Here is a 24,779-nt window from a genome sequence, read left to right on the forward strand (position 1 = left end):
TGCATAAACCAAGGTGGTCAAAATTTCGAACCCTTGTTACATTGAATATGCAGACCCTCATGTCGTAGTCCAACCTGGCTATGTAACATCAGATAAAAGCGTTAACACATTGTAGTCCTTATAGACACCTCCTGTCCAAACGTAAGACAGTGTTATTCACAGCTGTGATCATTTTACACATAGAAATAACACTGCTGCTACCATATTTGTGAGCATTATATAAAAGGTATAATTGTACTAAGGCTATAAAGAAGCAGGTATTAATGTTTTTCAAATGACTACGATATACGCGTTAGTTGGGTTAAGTACTTCCGAAAAAATAAGGGGCTGGTGAACCACCTGGTATAGTTAATAAGAAGTCACAAGTGGTCTGAATTAATTTAAACTAATATTTGAAATTAAACCAGGTTTAAACCGAAAACCTGGGTTTCTCCCAACCCTGATTTTGTCATGGACAGGACTTGCATCTGATCAACTTTGCAAAATTACATCATCTTCCAAGTCATCAAACACATTTAAAATTCCATACTTTTGTGTGCTGTGCACACATAACTTCTATCATGACACTACTGTATGTACCAGTAGAAACAAAGTATAGTGATACACATGGAAACACTACTGACAGATCAGAGACTGGGTTTGGCAAGTTAATATTTAATCTGTTAAGAAGTATACAGACTATTGAAATACAGTATTATTTCATTTAAATAATCAAATTACATCAAATAATCTTAATCCATACCTCGCTTAGGCTTTGGAAATGTTTCATGTAGGAGAAACACAACTTTCTCCACAAAGTGACTTATCTCTGTGTTGTCAGCTCCACGTACAAACACCTCCCAATCATGTGTAAACCCTTCAGGAGTGCGCTTAGCTCTGATGGATGCTTCGTGGCCGATTTCGAACAAAACTCTTACACACTATAAAAGAGAAATTCAAATTATGCAAACTACTATTAGAGGACAGTTATCAAAGCAAAAACAAAATACTGAATGTAAGAGAAGCAACTTCAGTACTGGGATGTACATAACAGTGCATTAATATAATTTGGTGATTTTCTATGTAATCTGTGCAATTTCACATTTAATACATGAAAATACAAAACTAAAAGCAACATGTAATAAATATCAATACCCCTCTCCTTGGTATGAACAAAGCAAGAGCTATCTAATGATTATCTCAATACAATATTCAATCAACTTAATTTTGATATTTAAATAACAATGTTATTAAAATTTTGAAAAATTGTTTCAGGTGAATAATCTGTCATTTTAAATCAAGGAGTTTGTTTCTACATACATATTTTCATTATAGATTATGCCTTTCAGCATTCAGTCTAAATGTCTCTGCAATCCTCTATTTGTAACCAGCTGTGTGTTCTAGTTTAGGTCCATACCTCTTATTCTTAAATCATTAGAAACAGAGTTTAACCATCATTGTCTTTGGTCTCCCTTTAATTCTCTTATCCTCTATGACAGAGTCCATTATTCTCTTAGATAACCTATCCAGCTTCATTTCTCACACAGCAAAGTTGATCTGAATGCAGATTGGTGTACAGATAGTTTCGTTTGGGGACCGACTTCTTTCTTACAGAATACCACTGATCACAACTGCATTAATTTTGCTGCACCCACACTTACTACACCACCATCCTGGGAGAATACACATAGTAATTACCTGAAGTGATCAACTGGTTCAAATTTGTACCAGGAAATCATTTTACCATCAATTCTCAATGCAGCCCAATTGTCAACATAAATGTCTTTGATTACTTATAATAATCTGCCCTTAATCCCATAATCCCTTAGTATGGCTAACATTTTTTCTCTCTCTCTTAGATAAACTGAGCACTGTTTGGTCTGAAATATACAAATGGAAGATCAAATAGCATGGAAGTAAAAGTAACAGAAATGAGTACAAAATTAAACTTGTAAGGGAAAAAACATCCAACTACCAAATAACAACAATGAGACAGAAACATGTAAACAGTGCACTCATTCAAAGAATGACATCCTTATCCTCCCTGTAAAAGGAAAAAATGTGGTCTCTAAACATGGGAGATATACAAGAATAAAGTAAAACACAGAAAATGACATTATGAAACTAAAAATGTTAAGTCAAATATTTCTGGAATGAATATTTCAGGATTTTAGTCTGTTGAGAGCTTCAATGATTTGTCCAGAATATCAGCTGGACTGCCATCCATGACTGAGGATTATGGTGGCATGTTATGGCAAAAGACCTCAGCAGTGGCTCAACTTCTCTCTCATGACAGATCTTGACAAAGGGGTAGATTAACTTTCCATTTTTGGTGTCCATGAGACACAAAATTTCTTCACCATTATCAATGAACCAATATTGTCTCTTCTTTTCCACAAAAAAAAAGTTTTCCCCGATGACTCAGAGATAAATCATTTTCAGCCTGGCCCCGTTCTTGTTTTTCACCTGCGCTGATTTGAGTATTTACCAGCCAGTCACAGACTGTATTCTAGAAATCTGCAGCAACAGATTTAAAACAGGCTTTTATCTGGACAGAATTGGGATTTGATTAAGTGGACATTCAGCAGAAAGAGGTCATGAGTCAGCAGATAAATTTGTGAGATCTCTCAAAGTCATCAATATTTCTTGCTATCTTGGTTAAAGGATATTGTTGCATGAAGGCAATGCTTAGGGCGTGAAAGCATCAATATAATTTTGAAGCGGTAGGGCAGTCGAAACAGAGTACTGGTGATGTTGAGCATGTTGAGCACGTGGACTGAAAAGTAGTAGTCCATTAGCATTGCAACTTCCAAGATATCACTTACATATAACATTTTCCCTGAGCCTATCATCTCTCTCACTTCTGGCATTGAAGTCCTCAAGCAGTTTCTACATACCTTGATGATGGTTGTGTTCAATAGGTTACAGCATCGACATCTAAACTAGTTCAAATTAAACAGTATATTAAAATTAAGAGTCACAGAGACTGGATATTAAGCAAAATGCCTACTACTTGGTAAACTTAATCTCTTTATTGATAAACTTAACCATAAAAGGTATTTTTATTTGATCCTGTATTGACTTGTCTAAAACTATTAAAGAAACTATTTAAAATAGTTTATGCTGGGTCCACTTTGTCAATACACTTTTAATGATTGAAAATTATTTATTTTGTCATACATGTTTCAGGAACAATATCCATTCCCTTCATAAAGAATCTGTTCTTCATCAGCTCATTCTACTTATGTAAAAGTATCAAGAAATGTTAGAAGAAAATGTCTGATATATCTGTTCCTTGCACTGACCATATCTGCTGAAATAAAATCAAAAGTTATTCTAAGAAAATAGCTATGATTTTCTTACAATCATATTTATGGAATACTGTTATTCAAAATTTGAAAGAGAATGCCATTTAAAACAGCATTTCCCTCCTGTTTCAATCAACATATAACACATCACTGTCTCTTCTTCTTCTTCATCATTATCATTCAGGCTGACTCTCCTTATCTTCCATATTACGGAATGCTTCCAAGATGTTCTCTTTTACTCCTTTGGATAATTTTTATGACCCTTTTCTCTTACAAGGACAATCCGGGGTTATGGTCCTTGCTGGAATATATTTCCCAGATCTTGAATCACATGCCTCACCATGTAACATACTTCCTTTCCCACAATTCTCCTCAGCTTTTGTTCTTTTATTCAGTTCTATTAGGTTTTTTCCCCTACTGACATCACTTGTCTTGGATAAACTAATTTTCATATCATACTCACTGCACCCATTTTCAAGTTCTAAGGTATCAGACTAGGCTTTCAGCACAAACTGTCATTAACACTCCAGTGGGCGCGCAGAGTACAGGTGTCCTCCAGTGATTTTGTATTGTGTGACTACAAGGGTTGGCAACACTCGTGACCTTGAGTGGCCATATAACTTTCTTCCCACTCAACCTCCGCCTGTCAGTGCATTGTCAGCTTTTAAGCTCGCCAATTGTCGCCGTGACCTCGTGTTTATTTGCGCTCAGTAGTGGGTCCTCCGCACGCCCAGTGGCGTTACAGTTTTTTCGGATATTGCTGTGGTATCTTTTTTTTTTTAATTTCATAGTTTTGAACGTCATAATGGTTTAATTGAAATAGTTTATGCGTGATAACAATAATGACCAGTGAAAGTGAACGTAAATAGGTACGCCGTTGGCTAGATGAGACTGAGGATAACTAGAGTGTTCTAGGTATAGAGGATGAAGATGAACGAGAAGAAGACCACTTGGAATACGACACAGTGATTAGAGAAGATGAAATCAATGCAGAGGATAACCTGGCTGATGTTCCTGAAGACTCTGAGGAAATGGAAGTAGTAGAAGAAACAGTTCCTCCTCCTGGCCCGGTCCTTCCTGCCACTTTCATCAACCCAGAGTTTTATTTGGGAAAAGATCGCACATTGAGGTGGTACTTAGAACCTCAAGTTGCCCAGACTTCTCATACACCCAGACATAACATTATACCAGTTTTTCATCGCCCAGGACCTCAAGGGTCTGCGAAAAATGCTGTCACTCCAGAAGCTGCGTTACAGTGTATTATTGATGACAAAATGGTGAAAAAAGTAGTTGACTGTACTAACATTTACATAGCTAAAATTCGCCCTCAGTTTGTCAGAGAAAGGTATGCTAGGCCCACTGATTCCCGAGAAATTTGTGCACTGATTGGTATATTATATCTTGCTGGGGTTTTGAAGGCTGGAAGAAGAAACGTATTTGAAATGTGGGATAATTCACACGGCGCGGGAGTAGAGGCTGTTTATGTAACCATGAGCGCAAAGAGGTTTCGATTTCTTTTACGTTGTCTGAGATTTGATAACGTACAAAACAGAGATCAAAGAAAATCTGTTGACAAACTAGCTGCTTTTCGAGAAATCTTTGAGATGTTCATGCTCAATTGCAAGAATGCATACAAACCAGCCGACTATCTTACCATTGATGAACAGCTAGTTGCATTTAGAGGAAACTGTCCCGGATGTATATGCCTAGTAAACCTGCAAAGTATGGGATAAAGATCTTTGCTATGGTTTCCACAACAACCTTCTATGCTACAAACTTTGAAGTGTATGTAGGGAAGCAACCAAACGGCCCTTTCAGAAGAAGCAACAACACGTCAGACTTAGTTTTGAGACTGGTGTAGCCTATTTCAGGAACCAATAGGAATATTACAAGTGACAATTGGTTCGCATATGTGCCTTTGGCAATAAAGCTATGGGAAGAAGAAAAAGTAACAAAGATTGCTACACTGAGAAAGAACAAAGCAGAAGTTCCCCCAAACTTTCTACCTGATAAGTCAAGAGAAGTCAAAAGCAGTTTGTTTGGCTTTCAAAAAGCTGTACATTGGTATCTTACGTACCGAAGAAGAATAAGGCTGTGTTGGCAATATCAACTATGCATGAAAACATGGCAATCGATCCACATACAGGTGATGAGCGAAAACCCGTGGTCTTTACTTCCTACAATGAAACCAAGTATGGCGTGGACATTCTGGACAAAATGTGTCGTCAATATGACACTGCAAGAAACTCAAGAAGATGGCCACTAACAATCTTCTTTCATAATCTGAATGTAGGAGGAGTAAATGCTCTTGTAATCTATAAAACAAATAAAAAACTCGGCTTTGTGAGCCGCAGTGATTTTTTTAAACAAATGGCCTTCGCCCTGATTAGACCACAAATTGAACATCCTATCAGTTTGGAGACGATACCACAGGAAATAAAGACAAGAGGAAGGATCCTGCTGAAACTGGACAGGGAAGAAGTTCCACCTCAACCAGTATCCCGAGGAGTGGCTGAGAAAGGAAGGTGCTACCTCTGCGGCAGAGCCAGGAACAAGACTTCAAGGAAAAAGTGTGTGAAGTGTCATGGGTGGGTGTGTGCTGATCATATGAGAAATGTTTGTGCAAGGTGCATTGAATAAGCTAAAGTTTACAAAGTGTCAGCATTCCGTTTGTGTTTTTTATGCTTCACTAATATGGAAAATTAGGTATGTAGTCTAATTATTTATACTATGAAACCAATTTGTATTTTCGAACTAGAAAGTAATAAAAATATTTAATTTTTATAGTTCATCATTTATAACATAAAACATTTTTGTAACATTCGTAACATATCAAACGTATACAAGTTTTTGTTTGATTTATCATGATTGTATATTTCCTACTTAATATTTTGTAGAATACACTTCTGTTTATTAAAAATGTGTTTAATATATTCCTAACTAATCCAAAACAAAACAAAAATCATGATCGCTAAATATACATTTCATAGGGTAAAATGGCAAAACAAAATGGACACCTGTCTTCCGCGCGCCCACTCGCGATACAGCAAACCGCGCGCCCACTGGAGTGTTAAGACCAAGTTGTTGGCATAACCCAAACTGCTTATTACATTTCCACTTAACTGAATCCCTCCCTGTCACTTTACACCTTTCAGTAGATAATCCATGTGAACTATGAACAACAAAGGCGCAAGATTATAGCCTTGTCTAACCCCTGTAGGTACCTTGAACCAAGAGCTCATTCTACCATGAATTTTCACTGCAGCCCAATTGTCAACATAAATGCTTTTAATTGTTTTAATAATTTACCATTAATTCCATAAAACCCCAGTATGACTAACATCTTTTTCCTTGGCACTCTGTCATATGCCTTCTCTAAAACTACGAAACATAAAAATAACTGTCTATTCATTTCATAGCATGTCAGCTACCTGGTGCGTACTGAAAATACGATCCTGACAGCCCGTCTGAAACCACAATGGTTATCCTCCAACTTGCTCTCAACAACTGACTGTATAGTGGTTGCAATACTTCCAGTTCCCTTGCTTATAGATACAGTATATGCAATTACTGCTTTTGTCCTATCAGAAGATGTCTTACTAACATTCCATGCTAATCTGATTACTCCATGTAGAATGTTTATTCCCGAATTCCCACTATATTTCACCATTTCAGGTCTAATTTAATCTATACCCGCTGCTTTATGATAATGGAGTTTATTTACCACCTCAAGCATAATTTCACCAAGATCATTGTTCTCCTCTGCATGACCTCAGTTTGTTGCAACATCAAAAGAAAAATTTCCTTTTATGTTGAGAAGATTTTCAAAATATTCCCTCCACCTGTCCAGTGATCTCTTGTGATCTAACTGCTGTGGGTGGGGGTGGTAGAATAACACCCACAGTATCCCCTGCCTGCCATAAGAGGTGACTAAAAGGAGCCCCAAGGGCTCGTAACTAGGGAGCATGGGTTAGCGACCACAGAGCCCTTAGCTGAGTCCTGGCATTTCTTCCACTTACTTGTGCCAGGCTCCTCATTTTCATCTATCCTATCTAGTAATGGGAAGAAGTTTAACTCTGGGAACTACTTTGTTCACTCTTGCTCCCAGAAAGTACTACTTTACGAACTACTTCACAATGAGTAATTTTTCCCACCAGAGCACTCGGCCTCTGCTGAAAACGTATTTCGTACGAAAAAACATGTTTCTTCTCATTCACTATGTACAAGACTTCATCACTTTGCAAGCATAGTAATACATAATACTGCCATAAGTTCTGTAAAATCTAAACGCACTGTAGTATGGTAACAGCGAATAAAGAAGCGTGGCAATGTTGTACGGCATCGTCCACAAGGCCACCTTCACGACTCCACCAGTAACCAGCTTGCAGTGTGCCAACAACAGGCAGCAGTGAAAGATGGAGTGCGGAGTGTACAAGAATTGTATCGCTGTAATGGCGTTATTTCGTTATGGAAAGCGAGCTAAGGAAATTTTTTCTACACTGAAACCTCTCGGTATCAATGAACGATTTGTATTTCGGACAATAGCATGGTTTGAACAAACGGGTGCAACTGTTTATCGCAACAGATCAGGCCATCCTAGGTCTGTACGCAGAAAAGAAGTTGTGAATGCTGTTGATGCAAGGATTCGACACAATCCTTTGTGTAAACAAACAATTTTGTCTCATGAAATTAATATCTCTCCACAATCTATGTCAAGTATTTTGAAGGATGATTTATATGTTTGTGAATATAAAAGATACACACGGCATTTACCAATTGAAAAATTAAAGGAGATACACTAGGTTCGATCCCAGGCTTTATTAATGACGTATGTGGAGATCCAATATCGTGACATCCTATTCACACATGGAAAAAATATGCACTGTGGAAGAGCTGTTTAACAAGCAAACCGATCGTATGAATGCATGGTCTTCCAAGAAAGCAAGAGAGAAAGATCCATGTGTGCAGCGCGGACATCACCCTGCTTCTGTCATGGTATGGCAGGCCATTAAGAGGCAGGAAGCATCGGAGGAGCATGTTTGCGTAGGTGGAGTAAAGACTTCTGCAGCTGTCAACCAGACAATGTTGGTAAAGGTGATACCATGCATCAATGTGAATCCGTTTGAAGGGAAATAATAGATTTTTCAGCAGGATAGCGCTCCTGCACACAAAGCAAAAATGATGCAGCAGTGGTTGGCAACCCATGTCCCATGGTTTATCGCTGTTGCTGACTGGCCTCGTAGAAGTCTTGACCTCAACCCATTGGATTATTCTCTGTGGCAGAAGCTCAAGGTGATAGCATGTAAAAAAATTGGCACGGCAATATTGAGATGTTAAAAAAAAATCAATCATGTCCGTTGTCAAAAAATTCCTCTGGACACGATTCGTGCAGCTATTGATGAGTGGCTTCATAGTCTTTGCCGCTATGTTGCCACACATGGTGATCATTTCAAATAAGAGTATGTTCATTCTGTAGAATTTTTTGTGTTCTTTCAGAATACCAAATATGTATATTCATGGGTTTGCATAGTTTTATTTAGTTATATGCAATGAAATTACTGACAGAACTTATGGCAGTACTGTGTATACTTCAGATACAGAGCAAGAAGCACACAAAGTTGACAACATATAGCACACAGGTGCACTTCTCTGTACCATTTGTAGTTGCTGCAGAGATGAGTGATCCTGTTAATGTCAGTTCACACTCTCTTCCCCCATTCCCCAAACCATTTGAAATGCAAGCGTAGGAGAAATATGTTTATTTTCAAGGATGATAAAATTTCTTTTAAAAATTGTTGACAGTTTTATACTTGAAACAGGAATGTTTTAAATGCTGGTCTGTTATCACAAGAAAACAGTTTTCTTGGTTTCATCTCGACTAAAGCTTATATATTTATAACAGCTATTATAACAAAATAAGATTTCAGAAATTTAAGAATGTCACCAGATCAGATCAAAACTTTAATATTATATTTATCATGCCTTTTTGGGTTGAAGTCCAGGGAATTCCCATATTGTCTGGCTAAATATATTGATCTTGTACATACGAGGTGAGTTCACACATTGTCAGTAGTTGTTTTATGCTCTTGAAGGTAAAGTTTGTGGAGTATTTTGATTTACGAAAGTTCCTGTGATAATTATTATTTTGCGTGTGCAAGTTCTTTTATTGTTGTAGTTCTGAGACTGTACTGAAGAAATTAGCAGTGAGGAGCAGGTCACACTCTCTTAAGTACTACTTATGCAATGGGGTCTCAAGAAATGGTAGTCGTTTCAGCAACAATCCTGATGTCAATGACCAATTGAGACTGATGGCAGTCAGCCTCTTGGAAGTGTTAGAGAAACGATTTAGAGCAGCTGAGGAAAATAGTCTATTTTCCCAGGCCACACACTTCTGGACCCATGACTCAAAAAACTAGGTTAGGTGTTTTGAACGGGCAAAGCAATCTGTCATTGCTTACTGTGAAATGTGCCGACCATTCAGCAAATACATCACCACTTTTATCAGGGCAAGTACTGGTAAACCAAGTCACAGGTTCTTCCATTTGGGACTATTTTGACGACAGGGCTTTGAAAATGGTTGGATCTCAAACTCTGCAACTGTAGCCTTTGTTGAGGTGGATAAATACCTTCAAGAACCCCTTCTATGACGACACCAACATCCCATCATGGTGGCAAAAAAGGCACCAAGTGTATCCAGCCCTGTTCAAAATGGCAAAATCATGACTGTGCATTTTCGCTATGTATGTTCCATCTGAAAGAATCTTTTCAAAGGCTGGGCAGACAATTAGAGACAGATGAACTCGCTTAACTGGGAAACATGTTGAACAGATGTCGTTCTTAAACTCAAATTAGTAACAAAAAACTATTAAGACAATCTCTCTCCAAATGGGATGATTGTGTAAATAATTAACTTATTTTTAGGTTTAATTGGGTGTGTACATGCATATAAACCATGTCATACCAGTTTGCATACTGCTTCACAACAAACTACCAAAGATTTTCTCTTACAAGCTATGTGACCCATTACATGTCATTCGTTCTCTGAACTGTGAAGTATTATTCGCAAGTTCCAAGAAACTTTCACTATCACTATTTCACATAGTTCATGAGTGAGCTGAAGCTTCCAGCCGCTATAGCACCGCGAAGTAGTTCCGTAAGCAGTCCATTCACTTCACTCGTGATGTCCTTGCTGTTGCTACTACAGCATCCCTGTATGCCACCCATTCTCTTTCTATATCCTGAACCTGCTTACTGTCTACTGTTTGGTACTTTTCACTAATCATAGGTATGTACTTCTGTCTAACTTCCTACAGATGTTCTACCCTTATTCATCTGTAGACATATTTAAACTTTCTCTGTCCTAGCCCTAGAGGTACTTAGTTCACTACAGATCAGATAATGGTCTGTATCATAAAAAAATCTTTGGAATATCTGCATATTCCTAACATATTTTCTGAATTCAAAGTCAGTTATGATATAGTCTATTATGGATCTGGTGCCCCTAACCTCCCATGTATAGTGGTGAACACGCTTATGCCTGAAGAATGTTTTTGTAACTTAATCCCATACAAGCACAGAAGTCCAGTAAATGCTTCCTATTCCTATTCGCTTCCATGTCTTCTGCACATTTACCCATCGGCTTCTTATATCCCTCAGTTCTATTTCCAAATCTTGCATTGAAATTGCCCATTAGCACTATCCTATCCTTGCTGTTGACTACGACTACAATTTCACTCAATGCTGCATAAAATTTGTAAACTTCATCCTCATCTGTGCACATGTTGAATAGATTGAGACAATTCTCATCCTAATTCCTACATGTGCTATATCTATGCACACAATTCACTTTTTGATATTGAACAGAAACTATGTTGCATGTAAAGTATTTCTGATGATCAGTCCTACCCCACACTTTGCCCTTCCATTTCTAACACTTGTTACGAACACTGTGTAATCTCCTCTCTCTTCCTCATTATCTTCCCTTACCTGAATATCATTAACTCCTAACACATCCAGATGTATCCTCTTTCTGACTCAGCCAATTCTAGTTTCTTTCTTCCACAAGCCCCATCAATACTGATAGCTCCTCATCAAAATTACACTTTGTTCGCCAAGCTGTTTCCAAGGAGTCCCTCACCTGTCAAATGGAAGTGGGGCTCTGCTACTCCCATAGATCTGAGGCTTGCTAAAAATGTTCTAAGTTCAGTCAAGTCTGTGAAGTAAGATGCCACCCTACTTAGACATAGTTCCAGATAGAAAATCTATAAGGGGTTAGGGACCTCCGGTGGACTGCATAGCACTAGCCGCCTGAACACAAGGAGGGCCACGACTCAGTTCGAGATGGCCACTCCTATTCCACAGCAACTAGCATTCCGACTCTCAGGACAACTTGCTAGGCCACTCAGCCATTGCCCATGGTTCACAAATGAAAACGAGACTACAGTTACCCAAACTATGAACAGAAAGGGATATATATTTGCTATTAAGAAAGATTAATATATTCACAAAATAATGGATAAGTGCATGTGTATGTTATTGTCGTGTTCCAATTAACCCTTTATAGGTTGCCACTTGGGTTGCCATAGAAACTGTTCAGATGGCAATACCCTAAGTGACCGTAACTGTCTACTTTCTAATCTAGTAACGCTCTCTGGTAAGAATATTTACCACTTTTTTCATAACTGGCCCTTCTCGTCTATTTGAATCGTTCCACTTTCGGAAGTGGTACATATGTTTACCAGAGAGCGCCACTTGAACTTCACTCATGTAATCATTGTGTTGACCATAAAATCCAGCTCATTTTAAGCGAGATACTGGATTTTCCTGATTTATATAAAGCAACAATATATATTTTTGAATATTTTGATTATTTTGTGAACACAGATATATTTTATGGTTAACAGATATATTTTATGGTTAACTTTGAAAGATTTTATCAAAATCATCATTGGTCTGCACATGAAGTACCAAGAAAAGCGAAACAGTGTGCTCGTTTTGCATATTGATAACGTACTCATTTTCAATGCAATTGGTAATATAAATATAGGACAATAGACTTCAGAGCTTCTAGTTACATGTTTTACATATCCTTTTTGAACAATATTCCGGCCAATATATTATATTCAAAAAGCAAAATCACCTCCGTACAGGCCATGAAGGCCCTTGGAGGAGTGGAAGGTAAAGGCTTCCATTATCGTTAACCTCGGCACGTGATGGGGTAGAGTGGTTAGCTCTACGCCCGGCCGCCTTCGCCCCCAGGAATTAACCTGGTACTCATTTCTGGTGTAGGCTGAGTGAACCTCAGGGCCATATGCACCTAACCTAATATATTATATTCACTAATATAAAAACATGCAGCAAGACTGTAAGGTCATGGACGTACGTTTTTTACAGTCACAAGATGTATTAGCTTCCCAGATTATGAAAAATGGATTTATATCCAAGCAACACTTCATGTGTATTTCAGAAAAATATAAATTTAGTCAATCTGTACGGTATTCAGTTCCTTTGCATTCAGGGGCGTATACAGAAAATAATAATAATAATAATAATAATAATAATAATAATAATAATAATAATAAAAAAAATTTTCAAGGTAATTATCAATGTAAGAATAGACTGCCACATGTAGTGGCTAACACCAGTGCTTCCCATAGGGGAGAGGGTGACAAATCAGACATTTATTTGGGGGATATATCCCAAAATTCCCCTCACTCCCCTAGGCACTTGCCTGCCTGAATGCATATAATTATGCTATTTTGTAACATATTCTTATACGATCTTAAAAATTAACTTTAGACAATGGCTTGTTTTGAGTCGTATTGTTTGTAAGGAGAACTATGTGCCTTAGTTATATTAAAAATAATAAATAGAAGATGTAAAACATAGATGTAGCCTGTGTTCTTAGGTCAGTCTTTTCTGCCCATGACCCTGTGATTCTAGTGCAATTTTCAGAGCCAATGTGACATTTATAATTATATATACTTCTTGTTCCATGCTTTCCATCTGCATTTTGCACCTATTATTTACAAAGCAATGTGTAAATTTGTCATGTAAGCAAAATGGTAAATATATTTACCAGTGCACACTCAGTGGGAAAGAAATCCTAAATGCTCTCTGGTAAAAATACTTACCACCCCATATCACATAATCAAACAATGTATTAACTCAGATTTTGGTCAAAACCTAAACAGTAGACCACAATGACATGGTATTTGACCAAATAAGTAATATATTTTGATCCCCAGGGTTTTGCAGTATAAAGGGTTAATTTGGATGGAATGAAGTAGTGTTATTAAGGAAGACTTTGAGCAGTATCAGAGGAGGGAAAATCCAAATATGTTTAGTGCTCCAGAGACTTGCAGTGACAAAACTGAACAGCTTGTGATGAACGTAGCCCATAAAATTGGAGGGATATCCAACTGGCGGATATTTCCTGCTATCAACTAGTTGGACTAAGATAAGGGCAAGTACTTCAAAATATCAATGTTGTCATATAGAGATAGCAACAGGATTTTCTGGAACAAGAAGTTGAAAGAGAAACTGACCTAGATGTTAGGCCCCTTAAAACAACAATCATCGAGAAGTTGAACTTGAAAGGCAACATTTAAAAAAATCATAACTTTTTATGTCGCACTGACACAGGTAGGTCTTATGGTGATGACGGGATAGGAAAGGCCTAAGAGTGGGAAGGAAGCGGCCGTGGCCTTAATTACGGTACGGCCCCAGCATTTGCCTGGTGTGACAATGGGAAACAACAGAAAACCCTCTTCAGGGCTGCCGATAGTGGGGTTCGAACCCACTATCTCCTGGATGCAAGCTCACAGCTGAGCGACCCTAACCGCACAGCCAACTCATCCAGTGGAACCAAATTAGAATCAGCTTCCCACTTCAAATACCTCAGAAGTACAACCTCAAAAGACAGCATACTCAAACACAAAATTCTCAAAAGGATCCAGAAAGCATCTAACTTTTACATCAATCAATCAATCAATCAATCAATCAATCAATCAATCAATCAATCAATCAATCAATCAATCAATATTTAAAGCTATCACTCAGGTGACAGATTCCCTATCAAGTCTTTACCTAGCCTTTTCTTAAACATTTTCAAAGAACTAGAAATTTATCGAACATTCCCTTTGATAAATTATTCCAATCCCTTATACTCCTCGTCCTATAAATGAATATTTGCCCCAATAAGTCCTCTTGAATTCCAACTTTATCTTCATATTATTATCTTTCCTACTTTCAAAAGCTCCACTCAAGCTTATTTTAATGTCATTCCACACTGTCTCTCCAGTGACAGCTCGAAACATACCACTTTATCACCTCGTCTCCTTTCCCCAGTCTTCCAAGCCCAAACTTTGCAATATTTTCATAACACTACTCCTTTGCCGGAAATCACCCAGAACAAATTGTCCTGCTTTCCTTGGGATCTTTTCCAGTTCTCATATCAAGTAGTCAAGGTGTGAGTCCCATTCACTGATTTCATACTCTAATTGGGGTCTTACCACAGACTTACATGCCCTCTCCTTTACATCCTTACTACAACCCCTAAACAACTGCTCATAAAGCCAAAATATCTATGTATCACACCTATTTTGTACCAACTATCATCTATGGTTAGGAGATTTATTATATATATATATATATATATATATATAATAAGAGTTTTGTCTGTACATTGCCCCGAATTTGAAAAGAATGGTATTTCTGTATCGGTCATGTCCACAGTAACAAGGAAATGCACTTTTTACTTTTCCGTAATGTCTGTCTGTCATATATGTATGTATGTATGTATGTATATACACGCATCACGAGAAAACGGCTGAAGAGAATTTAATGAAAATCGGTATGTAAAGTCGGGGGATGTGTCACTACAATCTAGGCTATAAATCATTTTATTCACGCTGAGTGAAGTGGTAGTTTAGGGGAAAGCCTAAAATTTAATTCTCAAATATTTATATTATTAGCGGTTGCATCGAAAAAACAAAACAACAAGAGTTATATGGAATTAAATTTCTAATCATTTATGTCTTATACATTTTTACTGTACTGGCTATGATGACACAGATATTCATGAATTTGTATTTTTGTTGCTAAGTCCATACCAATACCGAGCTGCGAGAAAATGGGTAAACAGAATTTAATGAAAATCGGCATATAGAGTCGGAGAATAAGAAACTACAATTTAAGCTATAAACAATTTTATTTGCTTTGGATGAAATGGTAGCTTAGGGAAAGGCGCCTAAAATTTAATTTTTAAATAGCTATGTTATTCGTCCTATCGAAAAGTACAACATAACAAAAGTTATAGAGAATACAATTTCCGATCATTTATGTTTTATTCAGTTTTAACGTGCCGACTATGATAAGAGTGGTATTTCAGAGTTGGAAGAAAATTAAACGTGAAGGCCTACAATATCGAAAGCACATAACATTGATCAACAATAACATTACATTGACCGTTGTTTGTTGTGATGTTGTTTGTCTCTTATGCTGACACTCAACTCCGATAGATGGGATTACTGCTGCGTACCGAGTATAACAGCTGACTGAATATTGGCGGGAAATAGCTGGGGGTTAGATAACTTTCTTCTTTAGCATGCCATTCCTCAGGTTCATACATTTTCTGATACTGTTGGTACTAACACACTGGTCCATCATAGTATTCTAGCTATTCGATCCCTACTCTGACGCGCTGTTTTGAATGAGCAGTGTGCACACTTCAAGCAGAGGCTCTCTCAGTAGTAGTATGAACTGGTCTAGAATTACAATTGAGGCCTATACCAAATTATAGAACCACAATTTACTAAATAACTCAAAATTCAACCCTGAAAATAGCCGTTTCTTAAGAAAAGCTTCTTCCTCTTCTTCACTTTTATTAAATCTACATTCATTTTATTCCAAATTAGCATCAAAGACGGGGTTTCTCCTCTGGCTTGGAGGAAAAATTTGGCTCCAAGTCAGGTAGTTTTTCCCCCCACCAGCGTAGCGAATTGAGATTTTCCTACTCATCAGATACTCCTAGGAAACAGATAAATAAACGGACATAGTTTTTGCCCTGGGACTCTAGACTATTCAAACTCCCCGCTGATAAAAAACGAAGTGTTCACGGATCACGGCTGTCTGCGGCCTGGTCATTCCAGCTCTAGAACTTTGGACTGTTAGATCGGCAGCGTAGTACTGATCGTTAAATGTGAGAAAATGTGTGGTTTTTCATTTGATTATTTCATATGAAAGCATTGCTTTTAATCACACCATTCCTACTGACGTCATTGTAATGACCTATGTTCATTTCAGTTGGGAAAACCATTAAGAGCCTCTCTGAGGATCTAAAAAGGCAGGTGGAGAGTGAGTGTCTGCAGTTATAATGAAAACACCCCAACCCGATTGTGACTGATGGTAGGTAAGTGGGCCTACCATTACAATGACAAACTCTACCATTCACCAGCCAGATATGACAGGAAACTTGATGACATGCTTTGGATATGAAACAAAAGTTCTTGGAGCAATGGTGTGCAATCCACCCAACACAAGACCTCAAAACCACCTAAGTAATGGCATAATGGCATAGACTACTACCAGGCTTGAATGACTTTAACATAGACCTACAGTTTTCTAACCTACTGATTGACACTATCTATCTATGAAGTGACACAACTTATGACAATGAAATGGCGTATAGCTTCTAGTGCCGGGAGTGTCCGAGAACAAGTTCGGCTTGCTAGAAGCAGATCTTTTGATTTGACGCCCGTAGGCGACCTAAGCATCGTGATGAAGATGATTATGAAGACGATACATATACCCACCCCAGTGCCAGCGGAATTAACCAATTATGGTTAAAATTCCTGAACCTACCGGAAATCGAACCCGGGAACCCCGTGACCAAAGGCCAGCACACCAACCATTTAGCCATGGAGCCGGACACTTACAAAAATGTTTTATTCTTGATGATGATGATGCTTATTGTTTAAAGGGGCCTAACATCTAAAATCATCGGCCCCTAATTGTACGAGATGGACGACATGAGATGATAATTCAAATTTTAAAATGTATTCACTGACTAGAGTTTAAAATAAATGGTTAAAAAATGATTGAGATTAAAACAATCGGTGGACCTAATTTGCAATGCCTTGTTTTCTAATAAAATTATAGAAAAATACGGGTGACAATGGAATAAGGCATTGCCTGGAAGTACAGACATATATATAAAATTCAAGTTAGGAGTTAAAATAACACATTAAAATATGCAAACAAGAACTAAAATAGAGTCAATGGGATAAAAGCACAGTTAACAGAAAGACACTAAGGCAAAGGATAATATTACACACGATAGAAAAGACCACTATCCCTCATAAAACAGATGACGAGGTCTGCTGACTGCTCGTCATCTCACACAATGAGGGAGATGGTACTCGGGAGTTTTAGACTACGGCGCAGATCGACCAGGTCCACGCACTCCATAGGGATGTGTACTATGGTAAGATGATCGCCGCAAGTACACACCAGAGGGGGTTCTCCTTTCAGTAAATAAGAATGCATTATTATACCGCGGCCAATCCGAAAACGACATAATACCAATGCTTCCCTCCAAGAAGCCCGAATGGAAGTCCTCCATACCTTCCTTGTACCTTTCATCGCTCTCAGCTTATTTGGAAGTGGAGTGGCCTGCCACTTCATCTCCCAATTGGACATAACCAAATGTCTTAGCTGAGAACGAATATCATTTGCTGGAACCTTGTAAGGCAATGGGGGCAGTGTAACTGCCTCCTTGGCAGCCTTATCTGCTAACTCATTTACCTCTACACCCATGTGGCTTGGGAGCCACATAAACGTGATTCTGGTGCCAGCATCCAAACACCCGGCCAGCAGGTCCTGGATCCGCTGACCAGAGGGTGCTGAGGGAAACAGCTATCGATAGACCATAGTGAGCTCAAGCAGTCAGTACACAGAAGAAAGTGTTGGCGCTCATCGGACAGTGGGTACCGCAGAGCTTCACAGATAGCATAGAGCTCTGCCGTGTACACACTACAGGTTTCCGGGAGAGCAAACAGAAACTTATCATTGTCGACAACGAACGCACAGCCCACCTTCGTTTCAGTCCTCGAACCATCCGTGTAAACGATGACTGAAACTGGATACTGACCAACAACGGACACGAAGAGCGTCTGATAAATCGAAGGGTATTTCAGGTCGTCGTATTATCCATGGAGGTACCCCACTTGATTGTCTGAAGAGGCAGGGAACTGCAAGTACATTAAACAATCTGTGACTGCTATCTAAGCGTATTCCAGCCAGCCGCGTTGCTCGAGGATAAGCAGCGTACAGCTGACGGTTTTCATTGTGGAATACGCAAAGATACTTGGGTGAAGTGGCATCTAAGAAACAATGTTAGGTTTTGGTCCACCCAATCAATAGGCCTATGTGTTTTAACTGTATCTATACGATGAAGTTCATAAATTGTACTGAAGTGACATCTGTCGCAAATTTGCAGCATACGACAGAAGCATTTACTGGCGTCTCAGGTGTAAAGGCGGCACACCAGATTCAGCGAGCAGTCTAGCATGGGGCTTGTACGAAAAGCTCCCGTCGCCAAACTAACCCCGCTGTGGTGGATGTTATTCAGTTTTGCAAGGACACTTTGCCTTGCTGATCCATATGCTGCACTGCCGTAGTCTAACCTGGATAAAATATGTGCTCCCGTTGCCAAACTAACCCCGCTGTGGTGGATGTTATTCAGTTTCGCAAGGACACTTTGCCTTGCTGATCCATATGCTGCACTGCCGTAGTCTAACCTGGATAAAATGTGTGCCCTATAAAATCGTAGGAGCACCGTGCGGTCAGCTCCCCAATTCGTGCCGCTAAGAAACTTCAAGATAATCAACTTCTTGGTGCATTGCACTTTTAACGGCCAGACATGTGGCTCCTTCGATAATTTGCTTTTGAAAAGGAGCCCAAGAAATCGGTGTCAACTATGTGAAGAGCGACATTTCCTAAATAAAGCTCAGGATGCGAGTGAAGAGTGCACTTTCGGTAAAAGTGCATAACAGATGTCTTCGCGGCTGAAAACCGAAAGCCATGTTCTAAAGTCCAATGTTCCACTCTCCTAATAGCTTGCTGTAATTGTTGCTCTGCAGAGCAAAATCGTCCACATATAGCGAAGGTATTACTGCTGAACCAGTAGCAGAGACAATACTGTTTATGACAATCGCGAACAGAGTGACACTAAGAACCGAAGCCTGTGGGACTCCCATTTTCTTGAATCTGGTACTGCAAATATGCCATCCCTACTCGGACATGGAATAGACGGAGGGACAAATAATTCGCAATAAAAACCGGCAAGTTACCTCGGAATCTCCACTGATGCAAGACTGAAAGGATACCATATTGCCGTGTGGTGTCATAGGCTTTTTCTTAGTCAAAGAAAACAGCCACCAAATGCTGTTTGCGGAGAAAGGCACCCTCGATAGAACTCTCCAGGCGTACCAAGTGGTGAGTGGTCGAGCGAGCGGCTCGAAAACCACATTGGTACTCGGACAAAAGTCCTTGTTTCTCCAGACACCACACAAGTCAGCGATTTACCATCCTCTCAAATAGCTTACACAGAGTTAGTAAGATAAATAGGTCTGTAACTTCCTGCATACTGTCAGGCTTGATAAAAGGAATTACTATACCCTCTCGCCTCTGAGACAGAAACTTACCCTCTGTCCAGATTCGGTTGAACACATAAACACTAAGGTGTTTCAACATCGGGTTATGGACATTGTCTGGCCCAGGAAACGTGTCCTTGCAAAGCGCCACGGCGCTGCAGAGTTCCCACTCCGTAAAGGGCACATTATAGTCCTCTGAAACTGGCCAAACTAAGGTGATGACGTTTTGTCTCCCGCTTCACAGCAAGGAAATCACGAAGCTAATTCCCTGAACCAGACACATCCGTGAAATGACTGGCTAGATGGTTAATAATCGAGAGTGGTTCAGTGACGATACTGCCGGCAATAGAAATTCCCGGTGCAGAAGATGATCCTTGGATACCCGAAATACGTTGAAGGTTAGTCCATACTTGAGATGATGGAGTATGTTACATCATAGACAACACATATCTCTCCCACGAAGCTTTCTTACTTTGGCGAATAAGAGCTCGCGCCGTAGCGAGGAGTTTTTTAAAATGTTACCAAGTTGACCACAGTAGGCTGCCTATGATAACGTTTATGCACGTGACTGCGTTCTTCGATAACTGCTGCAATTTCTTCGTTCCACCAAGGAAAGAGTTTTCAGCGAGGAGTCCCTGAAAAGAAAGGAATAGACTCCTCAGCAGCAGCAAGAATAACTTGTGTTATGTAAGTTATTTTGCCTGGTCTCGTCGTTATATCAAATGTTGGACAATATCCAAGGAAATAAATATTCGGACATGAAAAACTTGGCGCAGGACAGGCAACAGTGGAAGAGGTTCATCCCATGACAAGACCTGCCATAAGGCAGAATACCTAGATAGATATAGACAGTGATGAGAACTTTGGCCAATCAGCATGTTTAAGAATCCATCCATGTTTTAACAAAGTAAAAATAATGGAGAAATAGTCACTGCCACAGAGATCATCGTGTGTATTCCACCGAAACAACGTTCGACTGCATAGACTTACGTCTATGCGGGAGAGTGTGCCGTAACGTACACTGAAATGAGTTGGTTCACCTGAGTTCAAAATACATAAAGCCAGCTCTGTTACTAATATTTCCAAATCCCTTCTCCTGGGGCAAGGTGTTTTAGAGCCCCATATGGGGTAATGGACGTTAAAATCGTCCAATAAGAGGAAGAGAGGTGGAAGCTGATCTAAAAAATCAGTGACATAATTTATGTTAAGAGGCTGGCTTGGTGGAAAATAAACAGTACACACTGTTGCTATGACAGGCAGCAGTACCCGCACCACAACTGCTTCCAGCGGGGTTCTTAGAGGAACCTTTTCACTATAAGTATCAGAACGAAAAGTGAGCATAATATTGTTCTGTCGAGTATAGTCTGAAATTTCTCAAGACCGTATGATGACCTGGTCAGAGGTCTGTCACCTGAGTACAGACTATTTTCGCCACGAACTCACTAATGAGCTGGAGTAGCTCAACAAGATACCTGTCATAACCATTACAGTACCACTGTAACAGTGCCATAGTGTGAACTAAAAGAGAGGTTATGAGCGAAAAGACGCTCTTAAACCTAAACACTATCAACAATATCTACATCCACTGAAAGCTCGACGTCCATCCCGTCATCGAGAGATGGTAGGACTGACGCCCAGAACTTCGACATTTTCCGGGGGGCTGGATGTCCCCCAATGAGGGGAGCGTGCAGGTTTTGAAGCAGGCATACCTGCTGGCACAGACTCATACCCTCCAGTTGGAGGACATGATTTCCCCTTTGCAGGAGAAGTGCGGGAGTGCCCAGTAAGGGAGTTCCTCTTTTCTGTCTTCTTTTCATGTTTAGACGGGTTGGGAGATATTTCCCAGCCTTGGTCGACAATGCTGCCTCCGCCGGCTTGAGCACGGCTTTTGCCGACCGGGGGGAGGAGAGACTTGGACTCCCCCCCTGCTGCGCTGGCTTAGGAGTCCCAGCCGGCACAGACTTCTTTGCGGTCAAAGGTAGGGTGGTCCTCTCCTTTGAGCTTTTACTCTTTGCGGCGTTGCTCGCAGGAGCAACAGCCACCTTGGGCGCAGCGATTGTAACTGATTTAGCCGATATAAACGATGAACCTGGAAGACTTTGTGCTATCTTCGTACAGTTTAACGTCTTGGCAAGTGCATTCATAGCAATGAACTTACGGCATGCTTCCTGGTAGGAAAGACCATCCAGTGTCTTGATCTCCTGCATCATCTTCTCACTGAGATATACCGGACAGATCTGATCTCAGGGCGAGTGAAGACCAGGGCAGTTAGTGCACATGTAAGGAGATGAGCACTCCGCGTCGTGAGCTCCTCTGCCACATGTACCACATACAGACTGATTTGAGCAACGAAATAACATGTGCCCGAACTCTGGCATTAATAGCAGCGCAGGGGAGGCGAGATGTACGGCCTCACATCGCAGCAATAGGTTGTTACCTTGACTTTTTCTGGTAACAATGACAATTTGAAGGAGACAATGAACGCACCCATGGCAACGTCCTCGCCGTTGACATTGCGCGTAATGCGCCGGACATGTGTTACACCCCGGTGCTTCATGTCTTCCATCAACTCATGGTCAGAGTTCAAGATGAGATCATGGTGGAAGATAACTCCACAAACCAGATTCAAGGTCTTGTGCTCTTCCACTTTGACGGGAATATCGCCAAAGTGATCGTAACTTGAGCAACAAATCAGTTTGCACGGCAGTGCGCGTCTTTAGCAACAAACTACCGTTGCGCATTTTCTTCAGGTATTCCAGTTCGCCGTAGACACCTTCTATGTACCTGCTAAACAAAATAGACTTTACCAGCTTGAATTCACTCTCATCAGTTCTGGTAGCAACTAGAAACCTAAGGAAGCTAGATCCTATTCCTTTACGCTGCGCCTGTTCCCAGGGGGTTGAACCCCTCAAGGAATCACAAGTTAAAGACTTTGGTGGGGGACCACCTTAGGCAGATCGAAGACTTTTCGAAGCCATGCCCAAAATCATCCTCCCTGAATGCCACCCACTCCAATCAGGGGTGTCTGTAGCCGAACCAAGCAGCTAAGGCAACACCCACCTGGTCGTAGCCAGTATTGCCGGGGTCCAATGTTAGACAATGCCTAATACGGGATGACCGAGGCAATGAGCACTAGGATTTCCTTCCTCCAGTCACTCGCAAAAGCATGTACCTCATAGCGTGTACGGAACACGAAATATAGAGAAAAAATAAATAATAATAATAATAATAATATTTCCTTCCTCCAGTCACTCGCAAAAGCATGTACCTCATAGCGTGTACGAAACACGAAATATAGAGAAAAAATAAATAATAATAATAATAATAATAATAATAATAATAATAATAATAATATGTCCTTCTGGCATTCAGCTGTGTGGGGACCTGTGTTGTCAGGTGGATACTACTGCAAGGGTACGATGCTCCCACCCGCCGATCCCTAGGTGGTCACAAGTGGGCTTTTGGGCGTAATCGCACATGCAAGAGGCCCATCTCCGAGCAGCACGCACATCAAGAATTTTGAATCAGTCTACAACTAACCCTCAAAGAACAATAAAAAATAAAGAGGGGACCATGGCCACATGACCCTTTTAGTCGCCTTCTACGACAGGCAGGGATTACCTGTGAATGTATTCAGCAGCCCCTCCTTTTTTTTTTTTTTTTTTTGCTTTACGTCGCACCGACACAGATAGGTCTTATGGCGACGATGGGACAGGGAAGGGATAGGAGTGGGAAGGAAGCGGCCGTGGCCTTTATTAAGGTACAGCCCCAGCATTTGCCTGGTGCAAAAATGGGAAACCACGGAAAACCATTTTCAGGGCTGCCAACAGTGGGGTTCGAACCTACTATCTCCCGAATACTGGATACTGGCCGCACTTAAGCGACTGCAGCTATCAAGCTCAGTGTGCCCCTCCCATCCACAGGGGGTCCAACACATTATACCAAACTGCAATCCATGTCCACGCCTAGGTTGCCCCTTACAACAGGCAGGGGATACCGTGGGTGTACTCTTCGTCTGCGTCCCCCACCCACATGGGGTTGTTTTATTCTTATAACATGTCTATCTTTCCTCTCTCACCAACAATCTGACAAGTGTGGTAGACAGGGGTGTGGTAAGAACCTTCCTCTAACAAAAGTTTTACCATGCAGATACAACAAGAAACTTGATGAAATGCTTTGGAAACGAAATTAACAGAACAAACTTTCTTTTAGAAGCGGTGTGCAAATCACCGAACACAAGCCCTCAAAATGACCTCACAGAGTATAAGAGTGATAGGAGTACAGGGAGTGAGAAGTCAAGTAAGGATGACATAAAAATGTCAAACTATAGAAAAAAAAATTAAGAAGAATAGAATTTAGTGGTTTAATAGACATATATTTACCAGATATTGTAATAAGAGTTGAATGGTGGCTAAGAAGTGATATTATGGATGCAGAAATTTTCTCGCAGAACTGGAGAGTTTAGACACAGGGCAGGAAGAGTAGAAAGGGGAGTATTCATACTGGTGAAAAAAAGAATTTGTAAGCTATGTACAATTAAGGATGAAAAATATGAAATCCTAGTTGTGGGGCTATCTATGAAGATAATAGGCAACTTGATGTTTTTGGGGTGTACAGATGTGGAAAGGGTGGTGCTGACGCTGATGTGAAATTGTTTGATAAGATTTTATTTTTCATTTTTTCTACAATCTGCTTTACGTTTCACCGACACATACAGGTCTTATGGCGACGATAGGACAGGAAGGGACTGGGAGTGGGAAGGAAGTGGAAGTGAAAATGGGAAACCCAGAAAACCATTCTCAGGGCTGCAGATAGTGGGGTTTGAACGCACTATCTC

At 40.1% G+C, this 24,779-nt stretch overlaps 1 protein-coding gene across 2 annotated transcripts in view; it reads right to left on the minus strand.

Annotated features, from left to right (window-relative positions):
- The window catches only part of ear (ENL/AF9-related), a 213,408-nt gene that overhangs the window by 175,149 nt on the left and 13,480 nt on the right, over positions 1-24,779 (minus strand). For both annotated transcript variants that reach the window (XM_067138008.2, XM_067138007.2), the window contains exon 2: positions 743-920. In XM_067138008.2, coding sequence (XP_066994109.2) covers positions 743-920 — 178 coding nt within the window. The remainder of the gene's footprint in view (positions 1-742; positions 921-24,779) is intronic.

This window comes from Anabrus simplex, chromosome 1 (assembly GCF_040414725.1).
Source record: "Anabrus simplex isolate iqAnaSimp1 chromosome 1, ASM4041472v1, whole genome shotgun sequence".
Lineage (NCBI taxonomy): Eukaryota > Metazoa > Arthropoda > Insecta > Orthoptera > Tettigoniidae > Anabrus > Anabrus simplex.